The sequence below is a fragment of the Elgaria multicarinata genome, chromosome 3 (assembly GCF_023053635.1).
Source record: "Elgaria multicarinata webbii isolate HBS135686 ecotype San Diego chromosome 3, rElgMul1.1.pri, whole genome shotgun sequence".
Taxonomy (NCBI): Eukaryota; Metazoa; Chordata; class Lepidosauria; order Squamata; family Anguidae; genus Elgaria; species Elgaria multicarinata.
In genome coordinates, this window is record NC_086173.1 from 170,094,781 (window position 1) to 170,120,866 (window position 26,086).

The window sequence follows — 26,086 nt, forward strand, 5'->3', positions numbered from 1 at the left end:
CTTGTTTACTGGCATCAGATCGTGGTAAAATAAACCCAATAGTTTGATTTGGTAAGGGGCCCTGGAGTTGAGAGGGCATAAGAATGACTTCTCTAGGTAAAGTGATTTCTTTATCTTCAGTGTTACTTAAATCTATGCCTGCATTTCTGCTGGTAGCAGTAGGTGTTTTAAATGCAATTGCAGGCATGGATGATGAAGCACCCTTATTTCCTGGGCTAGGTGTAGGCCCGTTAATTAGTTTCCCGCTTCTTGGTTTCCTGCTTCTTGGTTCACTGTATTTCTACACTGGTTTGCCCAGTGATACCCTTTTCCACATTTAGGGCAGGGTTTAGATGGCTTCTTTTTGTCTCCTCCTCCCTTTTTATGAGCACCTCCTCCAGGAGCACGACATTGGTTCTTAAAATGACCTGGTTTTTTACAATTAAAGCAATTGCCACGTGGCTTATTGCCTTGTTGGAGGGCTCCAGCTAACATGGCCATTTGGTGTATCTGAGTCCCAACATCTGCGCAAGCCTGGATCATGTCAGCCAACTCATAAGTTTGCCGAGCAATAACAGATTGCAAAACTTTACGGCAATCTGCATTGGCGTTCTCATAGGCTAATTTCTTCATTAATTCTGCTTTTGCTTCTTCATTGTCAATTTGTCTCTGTAAGGCTTCCTTTAACCTGTCTATAAATTGATGGTAAGGCTCACTAGGTCCTTGGCGTGTGATAGTAAAGGATTTTGAGGGTTTTCTAGACACTGGCACCTTTTGAAATGCTTTTAGGATGCAGCGGTTAATGGCCTGAAAGGTAGGCATAGGTAGTTGCGCCTGTGCCTCTATCCCTGCAAACTGTCCACTGCCATACAACTGCTCTGCTGTAATCACTCCATTAGAGCTTAGGGCTATATGGAGCGACTCTTTTCTGTATTCACTGTCCCAAACTACATATTGGGCTGGACTTAGGATCATGCGAAATAAATCTTTCCAATCCTGAGGAAGCATAGTGTATCCATTGCCAATACTCTCCACCATGCCTTGGGCATAAGTAGAGCGTATGCCTGTCTCTTGAATAGCTTTATTCAATTCTCTAAGTACTGAATAAGGCAATGATGTCCAATTGACAACTACCTGTCCTTGGTCATTTTGATGTGAGGTTATAGGATAAGCTGAAGGAAAGTTGTTAAGACCCTCAAACAGCTCATCTGAGGTTAGTGTTCCTTTCCTCTTTTCCTCTTCAAAAGCCTCACGGACTTTGCTAAGTTTTGGCAACACTTCACTATTTGCTTCTTCTCCTCTCAGCTGTGAAGCTGATGCAGGAGGCACTAACTGGGGATATGGGAGTGATGTTTGAGAAATGGGAGCGATAAAAGATAATGAGCTGGAGGATGCCTCGGTTCCTACCTTCTCCAGCGCATCTTTGCATCGCTGCCACAGCAACAAGTGCTGTATGGGAGCTCGTGGTTCAGTGTATAGGTGTGTACCTATTTTCACCCAATCTGTGAGCTGAAGTGTCCCTGCCTCGGGATACCAAGGGCATTGCAACCCTATTTCATTTACTAGGTCACTTACATGACTGAGGGATACAGTTGTACAACCTTGCTCTTTTAAAATTTTATGTAGCTCTTGTGCATGAAGCTTCTGCGGAGCTGACAATTCCCCCCCCATACTCACGATAAGGGAGCGTAGGAACGCTGAGTGGCGCCAAGGCTATTCCAGCCGATGAGCAGGGGGTTTCCTGGATCCGATCACGTCGGGGTCACCAGATGTAGTGAATAACTGGCAAGGAGTCCAACTGCATGAAGGGGAGGCATCCCAAACAGGCGGCCCCGGCTTGGTTTTTATTAAGAACTAAGTGGTTACATTTCTTGTATACAAGCTATGATTGGTTGTTAAGTACAGCATGTTAAATGCATGATTACCTCGTGCACAGGGGGTGCACAAGAGGTGTTGGTTAGTGTGTGTTCAGCATGAATATACCATATAAGGGTTAAGGAAATACGTGATCACAGCATAGTGTCTTCAATACTGTATTGTATTCTGTGGCTCTTGAGTCAGTGCGTCAGCACATTCCAAGGCATTGGCCAGCAAGTACCAAGATGTTACTTAGCAAGGCTTTATCTTAAAAGTGTTATCCTGTGTTCTAGCACATCTCAGCATGGTATGCCAATACTGAAAGTGTGCCAAAGAGAGGGATAACAATTTCCCCTACACCCCCCCCAGTTCTTGCAGGCTGCTTCAGCTAAGCTACGCTGTTGCTGTTATATTTTTATATGTTGTTTCTGTATTTTATTTTTAATACCTTGCAAACCACTTCAAGGTATCTCTCTTAAGGTATGGTCAGCTTATGACATAAATAAATAAATACTACTACTACAATGCCAAACAACGCAACACAAAAAGATAATCATAATAAATAAAATTAGGAGTCAGAAATATAAAATCAAATTACACTAAATAAAGCGTAAGTGCAGCGGAGTGAAAGACAAGGACTGTGCTATGTTTTCTCTGTGGGCAAGTATGGATTTGCTATGGGCAAGTGCTGACATTGGCTTTAATATGTCCTGCTTTTATGGATGAAGCGAGCCCTGCTGTTCACATCCTAAGAGAGGGCGGAAATCGCTTCTGCCCCTGTTTGGGGTTCAAGTGCTGGGAACAGAGAGGGCTTAGAATGGAGCTATGGGATACATTGGGAGAGAAACTCTGGTTCATCATCAGACCTCTTATTTCCAGGAGGGCTGAAGGTTTTCCTGCCTTGAGCCTTAGATGGATTCAGACCTGCTCTCAAAGAAGGGGTCAAGGTGAGCAACAAGAGGCCACTATGAGCAGAAGTTGCCATGTGTGTTTTACTCCACACGGCTAGCAGCTCTGTGGGTCCAGAATCTTTCTGTGTACCCTGATAAGGCCTCAGCTAACATTAGGGAGACTCTATGGAAAGGAGGACAGGGCTCCTGTATCCTTAACAGATGCATAGAAAAGGGAATTTCAGCAGGTGCCATTTGTATATATGGAGAACCAACTGAAATTCCTTCTTCATCCCAACAGTTAAAGTTGCAGGAGCTATACTAGAGTGACCATATTTAAAAGAGGGCAAAGCTCCTGCAGCTTTAACTGTTGGGATGAAGAAGGAATTTCACCAGGTTCTCCATATATACAAATGACACCTGCAGAAATTCCCTTTTCTATGCAACTGTTAAAGATACAGGAGCCCTGTCCTCCTTTTGTCAGGGTCACCCTACTTAACCTCTCTCTTTTTAGAGCATCTATTCTTGTTTAGAGTTCTGAAGGGCACCAGGTTGGGGAACGCTGTTCTGCAGCAAGGGCAGGCAGAAGGACGGAGGGCTCCCATGCCGGAGGCTGCTTTACGCACTCAAAGGGGAAACAGCTGTGGATCCCCCGAAGCCCCCAGGAGCAGATGGGGCGGCAATGATGCTGGGGGGATAAAATACCCCTGTGGAAAAGCCCCCTTCTCAGGTCCGTGTCTTTGCCAGGAGCCTCTGCGGCTCTCTAGTGCTGCCTCCAACGAAGGGTTAAAAAGGAGGAGAGGGGGCCGGGTCCTAGAGCCCAGGCTGGATGAGGCCCCTCCCTTCCTGCCCCACACTTCCTTCCACTCCCCATTGCAAAGGAGCCTGGGATTCTCCCCTTGCTCCTGCGAGCCTCGTATTTCCGTCGCCTGCAGTCTCTTTTCACCTGCGAAGGAGCCGGTGAGTGCAGATTGCAAGGGGGTCCCAGGGGGGAGGGGGCGGAAAGAGAGCCCCCCCAGGACAGGGGGTGCAGGTTTGGGGCAGGGGGGTGGGTGGGAAGAGAGAGGGAGCCCCGAGCCCTCCCCAGGGGACTGACCCACTTGGGGCCCCTCCAGGGAGACCCCCACCTTGCACCTCTTTCCCTCCCCATAACTAGGGGATCGCGGAAGGGGAGGCTGGAGAAAGGGGGGTCTGGGAGGGACCCAAGAGGAAAGGTCCCAGGTGGGGAGGAGGAATGTCCCACCTGTGGGGAAAACGCTGCCCTGGTGTCCTCTTTGCATTGCATTTTTGGTTTTGTTTCCTCTCCCTGATTTAAACCTAATAAGTAAAATTAACAAGTCACTTTGGTCACAAGGCCTTTGAAATACAACCTGGGGTGCTTTTGGGGATATACTAAAACAAAGGACAATACTTGCCCATAGGGAAACCATATTTGCCCATAGGGATTCATTGCAAACCGCTTGCTCATAGGGAAACATAGGTCAGAATTCTCCATAGAGAAACCATACTTGCCCATAGGGATCCATTGCAAAGCGTTTGCCCATAGGGAAACATAGAACAGAATTCTCCATAGAGAAACCATATTTGCCCATAGGGATCCATTGAAAAGTGCTTGACCATAGGGAAACATAGAACAGAATTCTCCATAGACAAACCATACTTGCCCATAGGGATCCATTGAAAAGTGCTTGACCATAGGTATCCATTGGACAGAATTCTCCATAGAGAAACCATATTTGCCCATAGGGATCCATTGAAAAGTGCTTGACCATAGGGAAACATAGAACAGAATTCTCCATAGACAAACCATACTTGCCCATAGGGATCCATTGAAAAGTGCTTGACCATAGGTATCCATGGGACAGAAATCTCCATAGAGAAACCATACTTGCCCATAGGGATTCATTGCAAATCGCTTGTCCATAGGAAAACATAGGACAGCATTCTCCATAGAGAAACCATTCTTGCCCATGGGGATCCATAGGACAGAATTGTCCACCGAGAAACCATATTTCCCCTAGGGATCCATTGCAAAGCACTTGCCAATAGGGATCCATAGGACAGAATTGTCCATTGAGAAAGCATACTTGCCCATAGGGATCCACTGTAAAGCGCTTTCCCATAGGGATCCATAGGAGAGTACATCCCGAAGGAAAACCTTTCTTGCTCTTTGGGAAACATAGAACATTATCTCACCACAGGGTCAATATACCTGCCCATAGGGAGACATAGGACAATGCCGCGGCCTCTGCAACCTTGCAAGGAATCATTGTCATAGAAAACTCTATCTATTGGGTAAAGTGCTTTTCCACTTTAGTCACTTGTTTTAGACATTTGCTGGAGACTTTATTTTATTCCTGTAGTCTTAATCTGATAAACTATGTTGAAGTACATTGTTTCCATTATAATTTTGTTTAATTTTTCTGTCTATTTCATTCTTTGCCCTCCATGGGCTTTTTTTGCAAAGCTTTTATTGAGTGTATTTCTGCTATATAACACATCTTTTTTCCCAATGATTAGGTGGGATATAAGTGTCCAAAAAAGAAAAGGGACGGCATGGGCAAGCGGCACAGGTAGTATTCCATGACAGTGATTCTCGCACTGGGGGTCAGGATTCCCCTGTGGGTTCCATCCCACTCTCGGCTTGGTCCCGTTGTTGCAGCCTGTTCAGTACCTCTTCTTTGGACTACCGACTGCCATGGCAGCAGCCCAGCTTTCTCGAAAGACGGATGCAGCAGCAGTTCCCTGCATGCACAGGGCATCGGTACTTGTGGGAGTGCGAGTTGTTTAGAGAGCAAGGCTGGAGCATGAAAGGTGAATGTGAAGAAGGGAATTTAAAAGTTAGTTAATTGTATTTCGTATTAGCATTTTAAAATTTAGTTTCAAAAAACAGTATAAAAATATTTGAAATAAATAAACAGTGTAAAAGCCCAGACAAGCTGAGGGGGAGGGAAAGGAGCTCGTCTTTCTTACATTGTTTCTGAAAAATTTCCGTATTGATTTTTAAACAGAGAAATGCATAACACCTACAATTTTCATAACTTTTACTAACAACCCCCCTTCCATAGCACAGTTTGTCTTATCTCGAGTCTGTCTTTTTAGTCCATTGCCCCTGTTGCCCTCTGTTGCCCTTGTATCACTCCATGAGCACAGTGCAGGAACCCCCTACATGCATGCCACCGTGACAGATTTTTATGGATTGCGTTGTTTGCAAATGTAGTAGTCTGGCAAGGAAACCACTTTATGTCCCAGACATGCTACATCAGTGGTTCCCAACGTGGGTGGTACCGCCCCCTTGGGGGGTGGGTGGGATTGTATAGGGGGGCATTAAGAGGCAAGGTGGCAGCAAAGGGGAGTCGGGGGGTGCTCGAGGTGGACTTTTCCAAGAAGCGCCTCTCCAGAAGGTCTTAAAACCTAGGGTCATTTTTATGGGAGACGGTAGTTTGGTCCCAAGCCATGTAGGGAAGAATCCACACAGGTATTAATGCCGTTTAAGAAGAGTCCTTTTAACGGTGAATTGAAATGTTTCAAAAGCACCGAAATGCTACTGAAGAGACGTACTCTGCATGGTTGTGCCCCGCCAGCTGCAAAACAGAGGCGTTCGCTCTCTTTTCCCTCCCTCCCTCAGTAAGCCTGAGACAGGTGCTTCCTATTTAAAGGGGCCAATTAAGCTACAGAATGATATTGAGCTGAAGCCAAAGTTTAAGAAATCGTACAAGGAGTTTTGGTTACAGAAGGAATTTTCTGATTGCTGTCCTGTGCTATGGAGAGTGGTTCAAAAGCTCCTGGTTGCATTTCCAACATCCTATTTGATGGAATGTGGTTTTAGTGTGGTCTGCCTACTTCTCTCCAAGCAGAGAAATCGACTCCAGATTACCAAACATGGTGATTTAAGACTCAAGTTCAGTGACTTTAAACCAGACATTGGGAAACTGGTATCCCTTCATCAAGCCCGTCCATCACATTAAGACTTTACAGAATAGGGAGGTTCTCTACCCTAGTTACTAAATGTGACATCTAATATTCTTGCTAAATGACTATCAGACTTTGGAAGGGTGTTTAATTATGTTTAATTGAATAAACTAAAAAAATGTAATTGGATTTTGAATAAATATTCAATTAATTGTTACTGTTTTGATTTTTATTGTTATTATCTTCCTTAGTGGGTCGTTGAAAACCGCTATTCCGAATAATGACTTTTATAGTGTAGGGCAGGGGGCGCTGGGCAAGAGTTTGTGGAACCAAGGGGGCGGTTGGAACCACTGGGCTACATGATATGTCCTGCAAATGCAACAGAAAACCATTGCGTCACCTTGTCCATCTGCTTTCCTCTTTGTCTGTCCACTATAATAGATATGTTGACAATGGTGCCACCACAACCTCCACAGCTGAAGATATTCTTAGTAATTTTGTATGCATTTTGGTGTAGATGAGAACTCTTTTCCTTGACTTCCTTTTCTTGCAGGCACAATTCTGATGCATGCCCACCTGTATCCCTATCCAAGACCTTGCTGTCTTACCTACAATGGTGCTGCATTCCTCCCCAGATATGGTTGTGTATGCATTTAAACCTGTGTGTATTCCACAGTCATAGGAATCCCCTTGTTATGGTATATCCTCACACAAAAACACCTTCCAGTCTTTGCAGTCTATCTTCAATGGCACCGAGCCTACCTGATAACATGCAGCGGCAATACAAAGGAGAATGTGTCCATGCTGCATTGATCGTTCTGTATTTTTCATTGAATCAACTATAAATACTTCTTTGTTTTGAAAATTATAATACCTAGTAGCCAATGTTGACCAGTACCAACAATATCAGTGTTCAAGGGCATCAGCGGAAAGTCTTTGTTAAGAGTAAGATTTGTATCCAGGAAATTGTAGAATACATATACATTGCCTAAGGCAATACTTTTATATATGTGTGTTGGGCAGAGTAGGAGTTTATCCCTTAACTGGAATTGACAAATGAAATTGCAAATAGCTTTATCAATAATTTCATCTAACCCAATTCTATTCTCTGTTTCCACATGGGCAAGTACTTTGCAATGGATCCCTATGGATCCCTATGGGCAAGTATGGTTTCTCTATGGAGAATTCTGTCCTATCGTTTCCCTATGGGCAAGTGGTTTGCATTGGATCCCTATGGGCAAGTATGGGTCTTCTATGGAGAATTCTGTCCTATGTTTCCCTAGAAGCAAACGGTTTGCATTGGATCCCTATGGGCAAGTATAGATTCTCTATGGAGAATTCTGTCCTATGGATCCCTATGGACAAGCGCTTTGCAATGAATCCCTATGGGCAAGCATGGTTTCCCTATGGACAATTCTGTCCTATCATTTTCTATGGGCAAGTGGTTTGCATTGGATCCCTATGGGCAAGTATAGATTCTCTATGGAGAATTCTGTCCGATAGTTTTGTATGGGCAAACGGTTTGCATTGGATCCCTATGGGCAAGTATGGTTTCTCTATGGAGAATGCTGTCCTATTTTTTCCTATGGACAAGCGGTTTGCAATGGATCCCTCTGGGCAAATATGGTTTCTCTATGGAGAATTCTGTCCTAGTGTTTTCTATGGGCAAGCGGTTTGCATTGGATCCCTATGGGCAAGTATGGTTTCTCTATGGAGAATTCTGTCCGATAGTTTTGTATGGGCAAGCGGTTTACAATGGATCCTGTGGTGGAACCCGAAACCACGGATCCCTGTGGTTTGCTGAGTGGTGGTCACAGCCTCTCAAGACACAATTTCTCTCTCCTTAGAAGATTTATTACAAGCAGCGCTGCAGGGAGACAGTCTGAGGAACCGCCCAACAATTTCAGGACAGGTTAACATATTTATAGGGTCAGGTCCCCTCCGATACAATGGCAGAACTTTCTCACCAATCATAATACAGCTCTGCAATATAATAACCAATGAGAAGTAAAGCATTTAGGCATATACAGAGTTCAAGTACTTTTCTGACTAGAATACTATAATGGGTATTGCAATAGTTACAGGAAATACATCTCCATCTGTTTCCTAGTTGTGGTTAGCTTGCCTTTAAAAATACATCTTACTATCTGTTTAACTGTCTAACTGTTTTGTGACATGTGGTTTCAGCATCAGCTGAATTGTGACAGCAAGTGCAACATTAAAATAGGTTTTAATTAAGCAGGAAGCTATGAACTTCATGATGTATACAGCTAGTGTGTTATAGATCCATTTTCCTATAGCTGTGGGCATTAGGTAAAAGAACCAGCTTGATTTCCTCGACAGTCTCTATGGGCAAGTATGATTTCTCTATGGAGAATTCTGTCCTATGTTTCCCTATGGGCAAGTGGTTTTCAATGGATCCCTATGGGCAAGTATGGTTTCTCTATGGGCAAGTATGGTTTCCCTATGGGCAAGTACTGTCCTTTGTTTTAGTATGTCTCCTAAATCATTCATCTCTTAAGGTTTCCTTAGTGGCATATTTCATGTGTTTAACAAGCTGAAAAAGTATTCAGTGTTTTCTTGCTTAACTTTTAAAATAAACGTTCACACATTATTAACTTTTAATGGCATTAATTCAGCTCTGGTTACACACTCTCTCTCTCCCGTTGGGGCAGAGTCAGAACTTCATTTTCAACCACAAACCAGGTTCCTTTGGGACGGGGGTCGCGGAGCCCCCTTTGAGACAGGTGCTTTCTCTTAAAAACAAGGGGGGTCTGTTCTTCTCAGCTGCCCGCTGTCGAAGAATTCAAGCAAGTAGGTATGTGGGCTTCCCCTGAGCCCACCCTGTGTGAATATAATTGCTTTTGGACTGTTCTCTAGAAATCAAAGTATCTATGCTTCCGCAGTAACTGTAAAATGTATTAAGGTTGCGACCATGAGACCAAGTCTTGTGAAGGGTATTGAAACACTAGTTTCACAAGACTGTGTGCCTCCTAGGACTGTTAGAAGGTGTCATGGTAGAAACAGCTAACCGTGAAATGAACAGATGGGCACAAGTTTCTCAGTAATCATTGACGTCTTGTTTTTCTGTCCTTGAAAAGATTCCACTCTGCACATGTGTAAAATCCTTGCTGAGCAGCTTACCTGTTACTATTTAATAATTGTATGGAGCGGTTCTGCCTTGTTTCTAAGGGGACTGACCCTATAAGGAGGTTAAGGCTTTCCTGAAAATAGCGGGCAGTTCCTTGGGTCCTCTGAGGGCTTCCGCCTTGCAGCTCTAAGCGCTGCTTGTAATAAACTTTCTCAAAAGAGCGAACTGTATCTTAGAGCCTTTGACCACCACTCAGCGATCCCACTCAAAGGAGACGCACCTTTCCAGGATTCCTCGCCACCCCCTCGAAATATCAGCTCTGAAACTTGGGCCTGTGGCCTACCTTGCCAGGTTGGTGTTTATAAGAATCAAATTATTGGGGAAGGCACATGGGCCTTGTTGCCGGGGCGGGGGCATTGTTCGGCCATCCTTCGACAGAATGATCAGTCAAGCAGCCATCCGGCTCCGTTACCAGGTTTGGCCAAGGAGGGAAGTTGGGAACCTTCTCACGGAGAACCCTGGTGTGCCTCCTTCACACTCTCCGTTTTAATTCCTACAGCGCAGTCCCTGCCTCAAAGGAGAAATTGGCAGCCAAGGAAGGAGACTGTTTCGAGTCCTGGTGGGAGCAGAAGAGAGTGAAGATGGAAGAGCAAAGCTTTGCTGGCCCTGAGGCAGGAAACACCCAGGGAGGGAGCAGTGCAGAGCCCTGGGAAGGAAGAGTGCAGGAGGACCAGCCTGGGAGCAACACCTGCTCAGACACGGAGCGCCAGGGCTTCAGGGACTTCTGCTACCAGGAGGCTGAAGGGCCCCGAAGGGTTTGCAGCGAACTCCACCACCTTTGCCGCCAGTGGCTGAAGCCAGAAAGGAACACGAAAGCTGAGATGCTGGACCTGGTGGTCCTGGAGCAGTTCCTGGCTGTCCTGCCCCCGGAGGTGAAGAGCTGGGTCAGAGAGTGTGGAGCGGAGACCACTTCCCAGGCAGTGGCCCTGGCAGAAGGCTTCCTCCTGAGCCAGGCAGAGGACCAAGAGCAGGTGAGAGCATTTCATCCTGGTGACTAACAGGGACTGTGTTCTTAATACTTATCTCAACTTTATTGTACATGTCCTCTAAGGAAGGGATGCCCCAATTTCCAATGACACCTGCAAGTATAGTTGTTCTTCATGGGTAGAGCAGGCCCTCGTTAAATTATCAGTACGTCATTAAAATGTGCAATTGCCTACCAGAGGATGCAGGGATGGCCATGAATTTGGGCTGTTTAAAGAGGGGGTTAGACAAATTCTTGGAGGAGAAGGCTATGAATGGCTATATCCTACCTCCAGTATCCTAAGCAGTATGTCTAAGTACACCAGTTGCTGGGGAACATGGGCTGGAGGGTGCTGTGACACTCATGTCCTGCTTGTGAGTTTGTAGTCAACAGCTGATGGACCACTGTGGGGAGAGAATCCTGGAGTAGATGGACCCTTGTTCTGATCCAGAATGGCTGTTCTTATGATCACAGGAGAAATGAATGGGTTTATGAAGTTCTGGGGCTGGAGGGGATCCTTCTTCAACCAGTCGCAGAGTCCTCCCAACAGGACAGGAAGAGCATTTGTAGATACCAAACTGCTGTGTTTACAGTAGAAGATGCTGGATATCAGGGAATGTCTGGGAGGTTCTGTCTTTCCTCCTGGCTGGTTTTTGGAGGGTGTTAAAGCACTTTGCTTATGCCAGGGTTGATATCTTAGCCCCCTGACAAAGACACATTGCTGTGTGTCTTGGCCCACAGCTAGACCTATGGTTTATCCCTGGATCGTCCAGGGGTCAAACCTGTTCATCTAGGTGACACACAGGGGATCCAGTGCTCAGGCAGGGGTGAACACTAGATGATCCCAGGATAAACCTTAGGTCTAGCTGTGGCCCTGGATGGTAGATCAACTTTAGAATGAGACCTGAAAGGTAAAGCGATTGGGAAATGCTGCCCTTGGCCTTGACCTGACCCATTTCTTTCCTTCCCACCTCCCCCTTCTCTGTCTGGGATCCTCCCTCCTGTAAACAAAGTAAGTTTAAGAAAACTTAAACTTTTGGAGCGAATGCAGCTTTTGTGCTCACAGATGTGGGTTCTGGTGGTTCTTGTGGTCATACCAATGTTCAATAAATTACATGGACACTTGATGGCATAAATCGCAAAAGCTGCATTCACTGCAAAAGACTTCAGGCACCTCTGGTCAAGCATTTTCTTGATATGGGACATGATGACAAAGACCTGAGATTCTGGATTATTGAAAGGATTCGAGGATATGGAACAAGAGTAGACCATCAACTAAGAAGGAGGGAAATATTCTGGATTTTCACCTTAAGGACATTACTGTAGAGGAAGTCCGAGTCAATCGGGTCTTCCCAGGGGTTCGCTTAGGGGTTCTACACTCCCTAGCCCACCCCAGCACCCCACATTATTATTATTATTATTATTATTATTTATTTATATAGCACCATCAATGTACATGGTGCTGTACAGATTACACAGTAAATAGCAAGACCCTGCCGCATAGGCTTACAATCTAATAGTGGGACCGGTAGTTTCTGGAATAAAGACACACAGACACACTAGGCTGACCAAAGCAAAGTTTAATACGCAGACATTACTACTAACAAGTAAGGCCTTGGTCTATAGCAGCCGTATGGAAAATAAAAAGAAGGTGAAGGGAGAAGGGAGAGGAAAGGGGGAGGATGAGGTAGGATTGTAGCAGGTACCACTAACCACAGTTCCATCTAAAAAAGCATGCAGCCACACCACTAGGCCCCCCTCCCACGGCCAAACAGTGGCAAGCTTTTGTCCTAGAAAACCAGACTCTAAAACATAACAAAACTCTAACTTCCCTTAAGCACCCTGGCTGGGTTGCCTCTGACGTCCTTCGCCCCGGGCCGAAGACTCCCAAGCCCAGTCCAATTACTCCTTTTATCCCTATTCTTCCCGGCTGCTCCAACCCCTCCTCCCTAATGGGGGTACTTGATCTTTTCACACACCAGGTCCAATTAGCTCGACTAGGAGATAGTATGCAGGTGCGAGGCCTCTAACTGACCTCAGGACATCGGGAAGCTCCGGCCTCCGGAATCCTAACTCCTACTCTTTTCTCACATATCAAAGCCAGGTCCTGGCGCCAGCCGGGTCATAAACATATCCCATCAGATACCAGCCATAAAACATATCAAACTAATCCTTATCTACCCATCACCACTATAGTTTACTACCTAACAGGAAAAACGGTACAATTCAAGACTAAACAACACTTCACAACTCCCTAGTTCTTCACAATTACAATCACAAGGACTCAACGAATAGTGTAATTGGATGCCTTGGTTGTAATCCTGTTCTTCCATTTTAAAGTACAGCTCTATTGTATTCCTTTTCTGTCATTTCTTGTCATTGTTTTGATATATATTTTCATTCTTATATGTAGTAAGTATTATTAGGTTTGCATTAACTATGTTTTAAGCATCATATCAGTCCACTCAGTCCCCTTTAAGGGAGCATACAGGCCGTGAGTATGGTTGCTACACGTTTTAGGATTTGAAAAGCACCTTAATCAGGAGCAAATTTTGGAGATTACTTACTCCTCAATTGGTTGAGGAGGTGCAGGGAACGCTTATCAAATTTACAGATGACACAAAATTGGGTGGGATAGCTAATACCCTGGAAGACAGAAACAAACTTCAAAGTGATCTTGATAGGCTGGAGCGCTGGGCTGAAAACAACAGAATGAAATTGAATAGGGATGAAGGCCAATTTCTACACCCAGGAAAAAGAAACCAAATGCACAGTTACAAGATAGGGAATACTTGGCTCAGCAATACTAGAAACGAGAATTATCTTGGAATTGTTGTAGATCACAAGCTGAATATGAGCCAACAGTGTGATGTGGCTGCAAAAAACCCCAAATACTATTCTTGGATGTACTAATAGAGCTTCCAAATTGTGTGAAGAATTGGTTCTCCTCTATTCAGCCCTGGTTAGGCCACATCTTGAGTATTGCGTCCAGTTCTGGGTACCACACTTCAAGAAGGATGCAGACAAGCTGGAGCGTGTTCAAAGGAGGGCCACGAGGATGATCAGGGGTCTGGAGACTAAGCTCTAGGAGGAGAGATTGAAAGAACTGGGTATGTTTAGCCTGGAGAAGACAAATTGAGGGGAAACATGATAGCACTCTTCAAATATTTAAAACGTTGCCACACAGAGGAGGGGCTGGATCTCTTAATCATCCCAGAGTGTAGGACACAGAAAAAGGTCTCAGGTTACAGGAAGCCAGATTGTGTTTGGACATCAGGAAAAACTTCCTGACTGTTAGAGCAGTACGACGATGGAATTAGTTACCTAGGGAGGTTGTGGGGTCTCCGACACTAGATAAGTATTAAGAACACTGTATTAAGTATTAAGTATTAAGAATTAAGTATTAAGTATTAAGAATTAAGTATTAAGTATTAAGAATACTGGAGACAAAGCTCTACACGGAATAACGGGCTCAAGTTAAAGGAAGCCAGATTCCAGCTGGACATCAGGAAAAACTTCCTGACTGTTAGAGCAGTATGACAATGGAATCAGTTACCTAGGGAGGTTGTGGGCTCTCCCATAGAATCATAGAATCATAGAATAGCAGAGTTGGAAGGGGCCTACAAGGCCATCGAGTCCAACCCCCTGCTCAATGCACCCTAAAGCATCCTGGACAGATGGTTGTCCAGCTGCCTCTTGAAGGCCTCTAGTGAGGGAGAGGCCACAACCTCCCTAGGTAACTGATTCCACCGTCTCACTGCTCTAACAGTTAGGAAGTTTTTCCTGATGTCCAGCCGGAATCTGGCTTCCTTTAACTTGAGCCCGTTATTCCTTGTCCTGCACTCTGGGAGGATCGAGAAGAGATCCTGGCCCTCCTCTGTGTGACAACCTTTGAAGTATTTGAAGAGTGCTATCATGTCTCCCCTCAATCTTCTCTTTTCCAGGCTAAACATGCCCAGTTCTTTCAGTCTCTCTTCATAGGGCTTTGTTTCTAGACCTCTGATCATCCTGGTTGCCTTCTTCTGAACACGCTCCAGCTTGTCTGCGTCCTTCTTGAATTGTGGAGCCCAGAACAGAACACAATACTCTAGATGAGGCCTAACCAGGGCCGAATAGAGAGGAACCAGTACCTCACGTGATTTGGAAGCTATACTTCTATTAATGCAGCCCAAAATAGCATTTGCCCTTCTTGCAGCCATATCGCACTGTTGGCTCATATTCAGCTTGTGATCTACAACAATTCCAAGAATCTTCTCTTTTGTAGTATTGCTCATCCAAGTGTCCCCCATCTTGTAACTGTGCATTTGGTTTCTATTCCCTAAATGTAGGACTTGGCATTTATCCCTATTAAATTTCATTCTGTTGTTTTCAGCCCAGCACTCCAGCCTATCAAGATCCCTTTGAAGTTTGTTTCTGTCTTCCAGGGTATTAGCTATCCCACCCAATTTTGTGTCATCTGCAAATTTGATCAGCGTTCCCTGCACCTCCTCATCCAAATCATTAATAAAAATGTTGAAGAGCACTGGGCCCAGGACTGAGCCCTGCGGAACCCCACTCGTTGCCTCTCCCCAGTTTGAGAAGGTTCCATTGATAAGTACTCTTTGAGTCCGATTCTGTAGCCAACTGTGGATCCACCTAATAGTTGTTCCATCTAGCTCACTTTTAGCTAGTTTGTTTATCAGAATGTCATGTGGTACTTTGTCAAAAGCTTTGCTGAAGTCAAGATATATGACGTCCACAGCATTCCCACAGTCCACAAGGGAGGTTATCCTATCAAAAAATGAGATCAAATTATTATTATTATTATTATTATTATTATTTATTTATATAGCACCATCAATGTACTTTGTTCCTGACAAATCCATGTTGGCTTCTAGTAATCACTGCATTGATTTCAAGGTGTTTACAGATTGATTTCTTTATAATCTGCTCCAGAATTTTCCCAGGGATGGATGTCAGACTGACTGGTCTGTAGTTCCCAGGTTCCTCCTTTTTGCCCTTTCTTGAAGATAGGGACAACTTTAGCCCTCCTCCAGTCGTCCGGCACCTCACCCGTCTTCCATGATTTTGCAAAAATAATAGACAAAGGTTCTGAGAGTTCTTCCGCTAGCTCCTTCATTACTCTTGGATGCAGTTCATTGGGCCCTGGAGATTTAAACTCATTCAAGGAAATTAGGTGTTCTTTGACCATTTGTTTATCAATCTCAAACTGCAATCCTGCCCCCTCAACTTCTGCTTCACTTTTTCCAGGGGGGTCATAGACCCGCTTTTGGGAGAAGACCGAGGCAAAGTAGGAATTGAGCACTTCAGCCTTTTCTTTGTCGTCTGTTATCAATTTGCCATCCTCATTAAGCAGTTGAACCACCATTTCTTTCCTCTGTCTTTTACTACTCACATATCTGAAGAAAGCCTTTTTATTGCTTTTAGCATCCCTCGCTAATCTCAGCTCATTCACAGCTTTAGCTTCCCTGACGCCATTTCGGCACTTCTGCGCCACTTGTCTGTACTCTTCTTTTGTAGCCTGGCCTTCCTTCCACTTCCTATATGTATCCCTTTTTGTTTTCAGGTCGTCTCTAAGCTTTTTGTGGAGCCACATTGGTTTCCTCTGTTGTCTTCTATCTTTTCTCCTTGTTGGAATTGTTTGTAACTGTGCCTTTAAAATTTCATTTTTTAAATACTCCCACCCATCCTGCACTCCTTTTCTCTTTAGGCTTCCTTGCCACGGGACCTTACTTATTATAGTTCTGAGTTTATCATAATCAGCTTTCCTAAAATCCAGAGTACGTGTATGGCTACGCTCGACTTTTGTCTCCTTCATAATCAAGAATTCAAGTATGACGTGGTCACTTTCCCCCAGAGTTCCCGTAACTGCCACTTTATCCACGAAGTCATCCCTATTGGTCAATATCAAGTCAAGGATTGCTGATCCTCTAGTTCCTTCCACTACTTTCTGTAGGAGAAAGTTATCACCCATACATGTCAGGAATTTCTTGGAAGGGCAGCTTTTGGCAGTAATGGTCTCCCAACAGATATCAGGGTAATTGAAGTCCCCCATCACTACTACATCACACTTCCTTGAAACACTGGCAATTTGTTTCTCAAAAGTTTTGTCCTCGTCTTCTCCTTGATTAGGTGGTCGGTAGTAGACTCCGATTATCATATTCTTTTTATTCCTAGCCCCATTTATTTTAATCCAGATGCTCTCGACGGGGCTCCCAGTCTCATCTGCCTGTATTTCTGTGCAGGGATAGGTATTTTTAACATATAGTGCAACTCCACCTCCCTTTCTATTTCTTCTGTTCTTTTTGAACAAGTTATATCCTTCAATTGCTATATTCCAGTCATGGGAGTCATCCCACCAAGTTTCAGTTATACCTATCAAGTCGTATTTGGACTAGAGGTATTCAAGAGGCAGCTGAACAAGCATCTATCGGGGATGCTTTAGGGTGGATTCCTGCATTGAGCAGGGGGTTGGACTCTATGGACTTGTAGGCCCCTTCCAACTCTATGATTATATGTACACCAGTTTCTGGGGAACGTGGGCAGGAGGGTGCTGTTGCAATCATGTCCTGCTTGTGCTCTTCTTACGTTCTTATGATCACAGGAGAAATGAATGGGTTTGTGAAGTTCTGGGGAAGGAGGGGATCCTACTTCAACAAGTGTCAGAGTCCTCCCAACAGAACAGGAGTAGCATTTGTAGATGCCAAACTGCTGCGTTTACAGTGGAAAATGCTGGACATCAGGGTTGAACTCTTAGCCCCCTGACAAAGACACAAGTTCCTGTGCTGTGTGGCTTGGATGGTAGATCAACTTTAGAATGAGACCTGAAAGGTAAAGCGATTGGGAAACGCTGCCCTTGGCCTTGACCTGAGCCGTTTCTTTCCTTCTCTAATCCCTCTTCTCTGCCTGGGATCCTCCCTCCTGCTCCAGGTCCAGGGGATGTTGGCCAGAGCACCCACAGATTTCCCTGAGGCAGAGAAGGCTCCACCGGGAACCACACAGAGGCCGCTGGACGGGCGGATCTTGCAGGAGGGTGACAGAGGACCCTCCTCACTGGGTAAGGATTAGTGGACGTATTTCCCCATGGTCTCCCTCCCTCAATTACGCCTGAAGTGCATGAGCTGCCTTAATGTTCTCCTTGAGCCTGATTTTGCTGGGGGAGATACTCAGAAAGGAAATGTTGTTTAGTGACGTGGTTCGAGGGTATCAGACCCACTATGGCCCGGTCTTACACACTCAATAACTAAGGTCCTCCTCCAGGCGCCTACTCAGAGGGAACATCAGAGGACGACAACAAGGGAGAGGCCTTCTCTGTGGTGGCCCCCCAAGTGTGGAACAATCTCCCCAATGTGGTTCACGTGGCACCGACAGTGTTATCTTTTCAGTGCCAGGTCAAGCAATATGTAATTAGCAATATGTAATTAATTAGCCTGGGTCTAGTCACAGTTTTAAAACTTGTTATAGTAGTTTTATATGTATGTGTATATTGTATGTTTTTGCATTTCTAAATATTTGGGTATTGTTTCGAAGTGCTTCGGCTATGCTGCGGTAAACAAATGCAATAAATAAACACTGAAAATAAACAATGAAAATGGGAATAGTTAAGAATGTTAACTTACCTTCTCACCTTCCCACCTTCTTTACCTTCCTCACAGGGAACAAAACAACCTGCAGGGGAAGTGAACTGATCCTGGGGGGTCCTTCTGGGCCTCGTTCGCTTGGTGGTGGAGCGGAAGCGGTTTTTGCACAGCCGGGGCAGGTAGGGGAGTCCTGGGGGCCTCCGTCTCCTGCACATCTCTTTGGTCCTGGAAGAAGCTGCCCCTTTAGCCTTTGCTCTTCTCCAAGATGGCTGCTAGGAAGGCCTTGAAGGTCACTCACAATGCTTTGGCATTCAGAAAGAGGACCTTACCATCCTTGTCTTCATGGATTGCTACATAATGTTTAAAGATAACATCATTTCTTCTTCTTCTTTCAGGGTCTGGTGACCTTTGAGGAGGTGGCCGTGCATTTCTCGGAGGAGGAGTGGGCTCTGCTGGATCCAGGCCAGAGGACTCTGCACAAAGAAGTCATGGAAGAGAATTGTGGGATCCTGGCCTCTCTGGGTAAGGAATGGGATTCCTCTGGGTAAGGCCATCTCTGTCTTCTTGCCAGATCCTGGAAGGTGGAATTTCAGCTCTTCTTTCTTTGTGTCAGTGCAGAATACAACTGTCATTGACTCCGAAGGCCTGACAAAACATTGAGAAAAGCTTGCTCTGTGGCAGAGATGGCTGCCAATCAATCTTACTTTGCTGCTATAATTGCATCTGCATAATATTGAAGATGTTACAGATATTATCTTAATGGTCTCCATGGAGGAGAGGAGTTTTAAGCCTTTTCAGAAGACAGCTCTGGACAGCTTGCTTGTCATTTTAAGATATAACTAGACATTGAAAATAACCATTAGGGTTGAATTCCCACTTTCTAGTTCCCTGTTAAATGATCAGCTAGGAGAAAATGGCAGATTTTAATAATTTTTCATTTATTCTCTCAACTACTTTATATGAATTATTCCATATAAATGAAAGCATTGTATAGCAGCCTAGTTGTCAGTTCTATTGATCATTGGGAGGATCTGCCTCACCAACGATTTTTTTTTATCCTGTGTATCAAATCAGCAACCATTTGTTTTGTACCAAGATTTAAAGATGATTTCTGTGTTTATACTTGCAGGTGATCACAGGGAGAACAAGAAAAATGGCCCACACCACAGAAGGAAAACTGAAACTGAAGAGAAGAGGGAAAAGGAATCCATTTCTTTTGAAGGATCAGACGTCTGTGAAACTCCATTACTAGAAGCACCAAGTAAAAAGAACATTCGCAAAGGGAAGAAACAGAGTAAAACTCAGAAGATTCATTCTAACAAATATCAAAGGTTTCAATGCTTAGTGTGTAAAAAACAATTCACGTTCAACTCACAACTTAACTTGCATCAAAGAATTCACACTGGGGAGAAGCCCTATAAATGCTTAGAGTGTGGGAAGACCTTTGCTCTGAGCTCACGCCTTAAGCAGCATCAACGAATTCACACTGGGGAGAAGCCCTATAAATGCTTAGAGTGCAGGAAGACCTTTGCTCAGGTCACGCAGCTTAAGCTGCATCAAAGAATTCACACTGGGGAGAAGCCCTATAAATGCTTAGAGTGCGGGAAGACCTTTGCTCACAGCACACAGCTTAAGCTGCATCAAAGAATTCACACTGGGGAGAAGCCCTATAAATGCTTAGAATGCGGGAAGAGCTTTGCTCTGAGCTCACGCCTTAAGCAGCATCAGCAAATTCACACTGGGGAGAAGCCCTATAAATGCTTAGAATGCGGGAAGAGCTTTGCTCAAACAGCAAGCTTTAAGCTGCATCAAAGAATTCACACTGGGGAGAAGCCCTATAAATGCTTAGAATGCGGGAAGACCTTTGCTCTGAGCTCACGCCTTAAGCAGCATCAGCAAATTCACACTGGGGAGAAGCCCTATAAATGCTTAGAATGCGGGAAGAGCTTTGCTCAAACAGCAAGCTTTAAACGGCATCAAGGAATTCACACTGGGGAGAAGCCCTATAAATGCTTAGAGTGCGGGAATAGCTTTGCTCGGAGCTCAAGTCTTAAGGAACATCAAAGAATTCACTCTGGGAAGGAACCCTATAAATGCTTAGAATGCGGGAAGAGCTTTGCTCATAGTACAAGCCTTAAGCAGCATCAAAGAATTCACACTGGGGAGAAGCCCTATAAATGCTTAGAATGCGGGAAGAGCTTTGCTCACAGCACAAGCCTTAAACGGCATCAAGGAATTCATACTGGGGAGAAGCCCTATAAATGCTTAGAATGCGGGAAGACCTTTGCTCAGACCACACAGCTTAAGCAGCATCAAGGAATTCACACCGGGGAGAAGCCCTATAAATGCTTTGACTGCGGGAAGACCTTTGCTCGGAGCACATACCTTAATCTACATCAACTAATTCACACTGAGGAGAAGCCCTATAAATGCTTTGACTGCGGGAAGACCTTTGCTCGGAGCACATACCTTAATCTACATCAAAGAATTCACACTGCGAAGAAGCCCTATAAATGCTTTGAGTGTGGGAAGACCTTTGCTCAGAGCACACAGCTTAAGCAGCATCAACACATTCACACTGGGGAAAAGCCCTATAAATGCGTAGAGTGTGGAAAGAGCTTTGTTTGCCTCGGAAACCTTAAGAGGCATCAAAGAATTCACACTGGGGAGAAGCAAATAAATGCTTAGTGTAGCATTTTTAGCATCATAGAATGTTAGAGTTCGAAGGGCCTATAAGGCCATCGAGTCCAACCCTCCTGCTCAATGCAGGAATCCACCCTAAAACATACCTGAGAGATGGTTGTCCAGCTGCCTCTTGAAGGCCTCTAGTGTGGGAGAGCCCACAACCTCACCAGGCAACTGATTCCATTGTCGTACTGCTCTAACAGTCAGGAAGTTTTTCTTGATGTCCAGATGGAATCTGGCTTCCTTTAACTTGAGCCCGTTATTCTGTGTCCTGCACTCTGGGAGGATCGAGAAGAGATCCTGGCCCTTCTCTTTGTGCCAATCTTTGAAGTATTTGAAGAGTGCTATCATGTCTCCCCTCTATCTTCCTTTCTCCAGGCTAAACATGCCCCGGTCTTTCAGTCTCTCTTTATCAGGCTTTGTTTCCAGACCCCTGATCATCCTGGTTGCCCTCCTCTGAACACGCTCCAGCTTGTCTGCGTCCTTCTTGAATTGTGGATCCCAGAACTGGACGCAATACTCTAGATCAGTGGTTCCCAACGGGGGCGGTACCGCCCCCTTGGGGGCGGTGGGATTGCATAGGGGGGGCGTTAAGAGGAAAAGGGACGGCAAGGGGCGCTGGCAGGCAAAGGGGCAGCAGGGCGGCGCTCGAGGTGGTCTCTCCAGACGGTACTAAAATAGAGTAACTAGAGACCCACAGGGAAAATCTCTAAATCTGTGCAAGTCCATCTAAACCTTCTCTAAATCTTACCGGGAAATGGACGCCCTCTGCAGCTTTTCCAGCTCAGAAGCCTAGTTCCTCGCTCAAGCTTGTTTTCCCCAGGAAGTATGAAGTCTCGTGCGATTTGAGTCTATGAGATAGGCGGTGGAGGAGCGCTTTCCCGCCAGACCAGCCTATGAAGGCACCTTCAAAAAGGGCAGCTTCAAAGAGGCGGTGTCTGGGAAGTTGCTTCAGAGAGGTGGTGGGGGCTGCAGCAAGCGAGGCTGCTTTGAAGCTGCTGCAGGAGGAGGTTTGCATTGGAAGAGCTTTTAATGTGAGTGATAAGAAATTCTTGTGATTTAAATTAGTCAGGATTAACTTAAATCCCAGTCACTTAAATGGGTCTACTCTAAGACTTACATTAGTGTTTACCCTCTGTTCTAATGACAACCAATGGGTGCCAAGGGCACACAACTACAATGAGGTACAATATACTGAATAATATTAACAACAGTGTGTGTGTGTGTGTGTGTGTGTGTGTGTGTGTGTGATAGAAATCTCAATAAATTTTTGTCTTTTTGTTTCTTTTTTTTAAAACTTAAATTTATTTTAAAACACAAAATAAACGTCTTACAAAAAACAAAACAACAACACAACATACTACATACATTGAATAAATGTTGAATACATATATATTGAGTAAATATTAACTATAACCTATCCTATCATTACAAATATAATCATTCTTAACATATAAGTGCACCCTCCACCTCGGGATCTATTCCTGCTTCCAAAATCATATACTTTCTTCCGCTGGCGGTTTCCCACTTCCCTTAGAAAACACAAATATTAGGAACTGTTTCCAAATTCCTTCAAACTCATTTATTTTCGTTATACCTTTCCTCCACTTAATATCACAAGTCAATTTATCATTAATAGCTATATCCCAAACTTCTTTATACCATTCTTCAATAGAATATTCCCCCTGAATCTTCCAGTTCCTAGCTACCATCAATCGTGCTGCAACCAACAAACTCGATATCAGCTCTATAGTTTCTTTTCTACACTTTATATCTTCAAATAGTAACAGCAATGCAATCTTTGGCGTTTGTTCTATTTTCATTCCCACTATTTCTTCAATTTCCAAAAACACCATCTTCCATAATCTTTGTACATATTTGCATTCCCACCACATATGTGAATACGTTCCTTTCTCCCCACAACCTCTCCAACAATTTGCTGAATGCTGCTCATTTATCTTATTCAATCTAATCGGGGTTAGGTACCACCTCCACAAAATTTTAAAATAATTCTCTTTTATTCTCACTGACATACTTCTCAACACTCTTTGTTTCCACAGTCCCTCCCAGCTCTGTTGTACTTTCAAATCTGTCTCCCATACCGTTTTTCCTGAGCTATCCAATAGCCCCTTTTCTAACAATATTTTATATATTTCGCTCATTAACCCTTTTAAGACTATACTTCCTTCTTTACCTTTTTCCTTATTTACTATTAACTCCTCAAACTTCGTCATTTCTCTACAAACTCTGTTTTCTTTAATCCACTTTTTATTCCATTGTTCTAATTGCCTATACTCTAACCAAGATAATTTTTTCTCCTTTAACAGCTCTTCCATATCTTCTCTTGCATTTATATCTCTTAACCAATCCTTTAATTTCATTTTGTTTTTCTCTTTTAATATTTTACTTAATCTACCCTTCAGGTCCTCTGGGAAATTCTTTAACATTATTACCGGTGACAAGGGAGAGTTGCTCGGAAGCAGCTTCCCTTTAAATTTACTCCAAATTTCCCATTGAGACCTCAAGAGTGGATTATCTATACTTTCAACCCACTTTCTCCCTCCTTCCTTAAAGAAAACATTTTCCAAACTCATCTCTACATTACTTGTAGTTTTATCCTCCATCCAATCTAAGTCTCCTACTCCTATAATTGCTTCTACAGTATGTCTTAACCTATTTGCTGCATAATATAATTTTATATTTGGGAGACCCAATCCTCCCTTTTTTTGGCTTAAATACCATTTATTCTTATTTACCCTCGCTTTCTTATCTCCGTTACAATATTTGTTAATAATATTTTGCCAACTTTTTATCTCAACTTCTGAAAATTTTATTGGTAACATCCTAAACACAAAATTAATCTTAGCTAAAATCTTCATTTTTATTAATGCTATTCTTCCAAACCAAGATAGATTTAATCTTTTATATTTTTCCAGTTTTTCTAATACCTCTTTTTTTAACCTCGTTAAATTCTCCTTTTCTAAATTATCTAGTTTTTTTGTAATTCTAATTCCCAAATATCTAATCTGTTCCTTAACTCTCATTTCTATTCCCTTACGTTCCCATTCCTTTTCTTCCTTCTTAGTATGATTAAACAAAATCATCTCTGATTTGGACCAATTTATTCTTAATCCTGTAACTTCTTCAAATTCTCTCAATTGTTGTTTAATTCTATCTATTTTTCTTATTGGATTCTTAATAGTCAGTAGGGCATCATCCGCAAACATATTCAATTTTATTTTCCTTACATCTCCAATTCCTTCTATTTCTCCATCATCTCTTATTGCGTTCACCAATACTTCCATAACCATTACAAACAGGACCGGCGAGAGCGGACATCCTTGTCTTGTACCTCTGGCTAGTCGTATCTTTTCAGTGAGTCCATTGTTTACCACCACTACAGTTGCATTTTGGGAATATAACTGTTCTAGAATCATAGAATCATAGAATAGCAGAGTTGGAAGGGGCCCACAAGGCCATCGAGTCCAGCCCCCTGCTCAATGCAGGAATCCACCCTAAAGCATCCCTGACAGATGGTTGTCCAGCTGCCTCTTGAATGCCTCTAGTGTGGGAGAGCCCACAACCTCCCTAGGTAGCTGATTCCACCGTCACACTGCTCTAACAGTCAGGAAGTTTTTCCTGATGTCCAGCCGGAATCTGGCTTCCTTTAACTTGAGCCCGTTATTCCGTGTCCTGCACTCTGGGAGGATCGAGAAGAGATCCTGGCCCTCCTCTGTGTGACAACCTTTTAAGTATTTGAAGAGTGCTATCATGTCTCCCCTCAATCTTCTCTTCTCCAGGCTAAACATGCCCAGTTCTTTTAGTCTCTCTTCATAGGGCTTTGTTTCTAGACCTCTGATCATCCTGGTTGCCCTCTTCTGAACACGCTCCAGCTTGTCTGCGTCCTTCTTGAATTGTGGAGCCCAGAACTGGACACAATACTCTAGATGAGGCCTAACCAGGGCCGAATAGAGAGGAACCAGTACCTCACGTGATTTGGAAGCTACACTGTGCAACACACTAAGGACAACAGAATTTGCATTACAGCTGGACGAGTCAACTTTACCAGGCAATGAATCTTTGCTTCTCGCTTATGTGCGTTTTATAAAAGACGGGAGTTTGGCTCAAGAGTTGTTATTTGCAAGGCAACTAAAAACCGATACTAAAGGGGAGTCAATATTTCGTGTGGTTGAGGAGTTCTTCAATGAAAAGGAAATTCCACTTAATTACATACTTGCTTGGGCAACTGATGGAGCACCATCAATGACTGGTCGCTACCGTGGGTGTGTTGCTTACTTGAAAAAATCAGTGCCAAATATCTTTACTATTCACTGTGTCATTCATCGCCAACATCTGGTTGCAAAAAACCTCAGTGGTCGCCTACACAATTCATTACACACCGTCATTACTGCAGTGAATAAAATTAAAGCCCTTTCATTGTTGTGTCTTTGCACTGAATTGTTGCTGAGAGGAATGGTTTTAATTATATCATGTGGTGACTTATGCAAAACAGTACTCAGAACCTCATGAGTTCTTCACCCGTTGTATGTGGCTTTCCTGACTTAGCAATCAACAATGAGATGTTGTATGATGCACGCAAACCATCAGTTTGTTGTTGTGAAGCATTGTGAATAACATATTGTTATTCTGTAGAAAGAATTTTATGGCAAATTAAAAACAAACAAAAAACCCCATTTATTGAGATTTCTACCACCCCGGTTGTTAATATTATTCAGTATATTGCACCTCATTGTAGTTGTGTCCCCTCAGCACTCATTGGTTGTCATTAACTTATCAACTACTGCCTTCTTTAATTTTGTACTCTCTGTTCTAAACCACCTATTTGCTGTTGTGAGAGCATATCTCACACTACAACTTTTCTAGGAGCAGTTTGAGGTGTAAATACCAGATACAGCAGATGTCCTACTATAACGGACTTAAAACAGGGGAAATGGCTCTTAATAAAAGGGTCAAGTGTATTTGGTGACTGCATCACACAAGCACAGAAATTAGCTTGCAGCATCTCAAAAGACAGAAACAGTGTGGAGTCTAGGTTAGAGTATCAAAC

General features: G+C 43.8%; 1 protein-coding gene and 1 pseudogene across 1 annotated transcript; one reads left to right on the forward strand and one right to left on the reverse strand.

Annotated features, from left to right (window-relative positions):
* Window positions 1–26,086, reverse strand: part of LOC134396487 (zinc finger protein 850-like) — a 637,841-nt pseudogene that overhangs the window by 261,370 nt on the left and 350,385 nt on the right.
* On the forward strand, window positions 19,618–21,021 carry LOC134396995 (zinc finger protein 420-like; the record flags this gene model as incomplete). Its single annotated transcript, XM_063123609.1, has 1 exon — window positions 19,618–21,021. A coding segment is annotated over one exon (1,404 nt), but the record flags the coding sequence as incomplete, so codon positions are not given.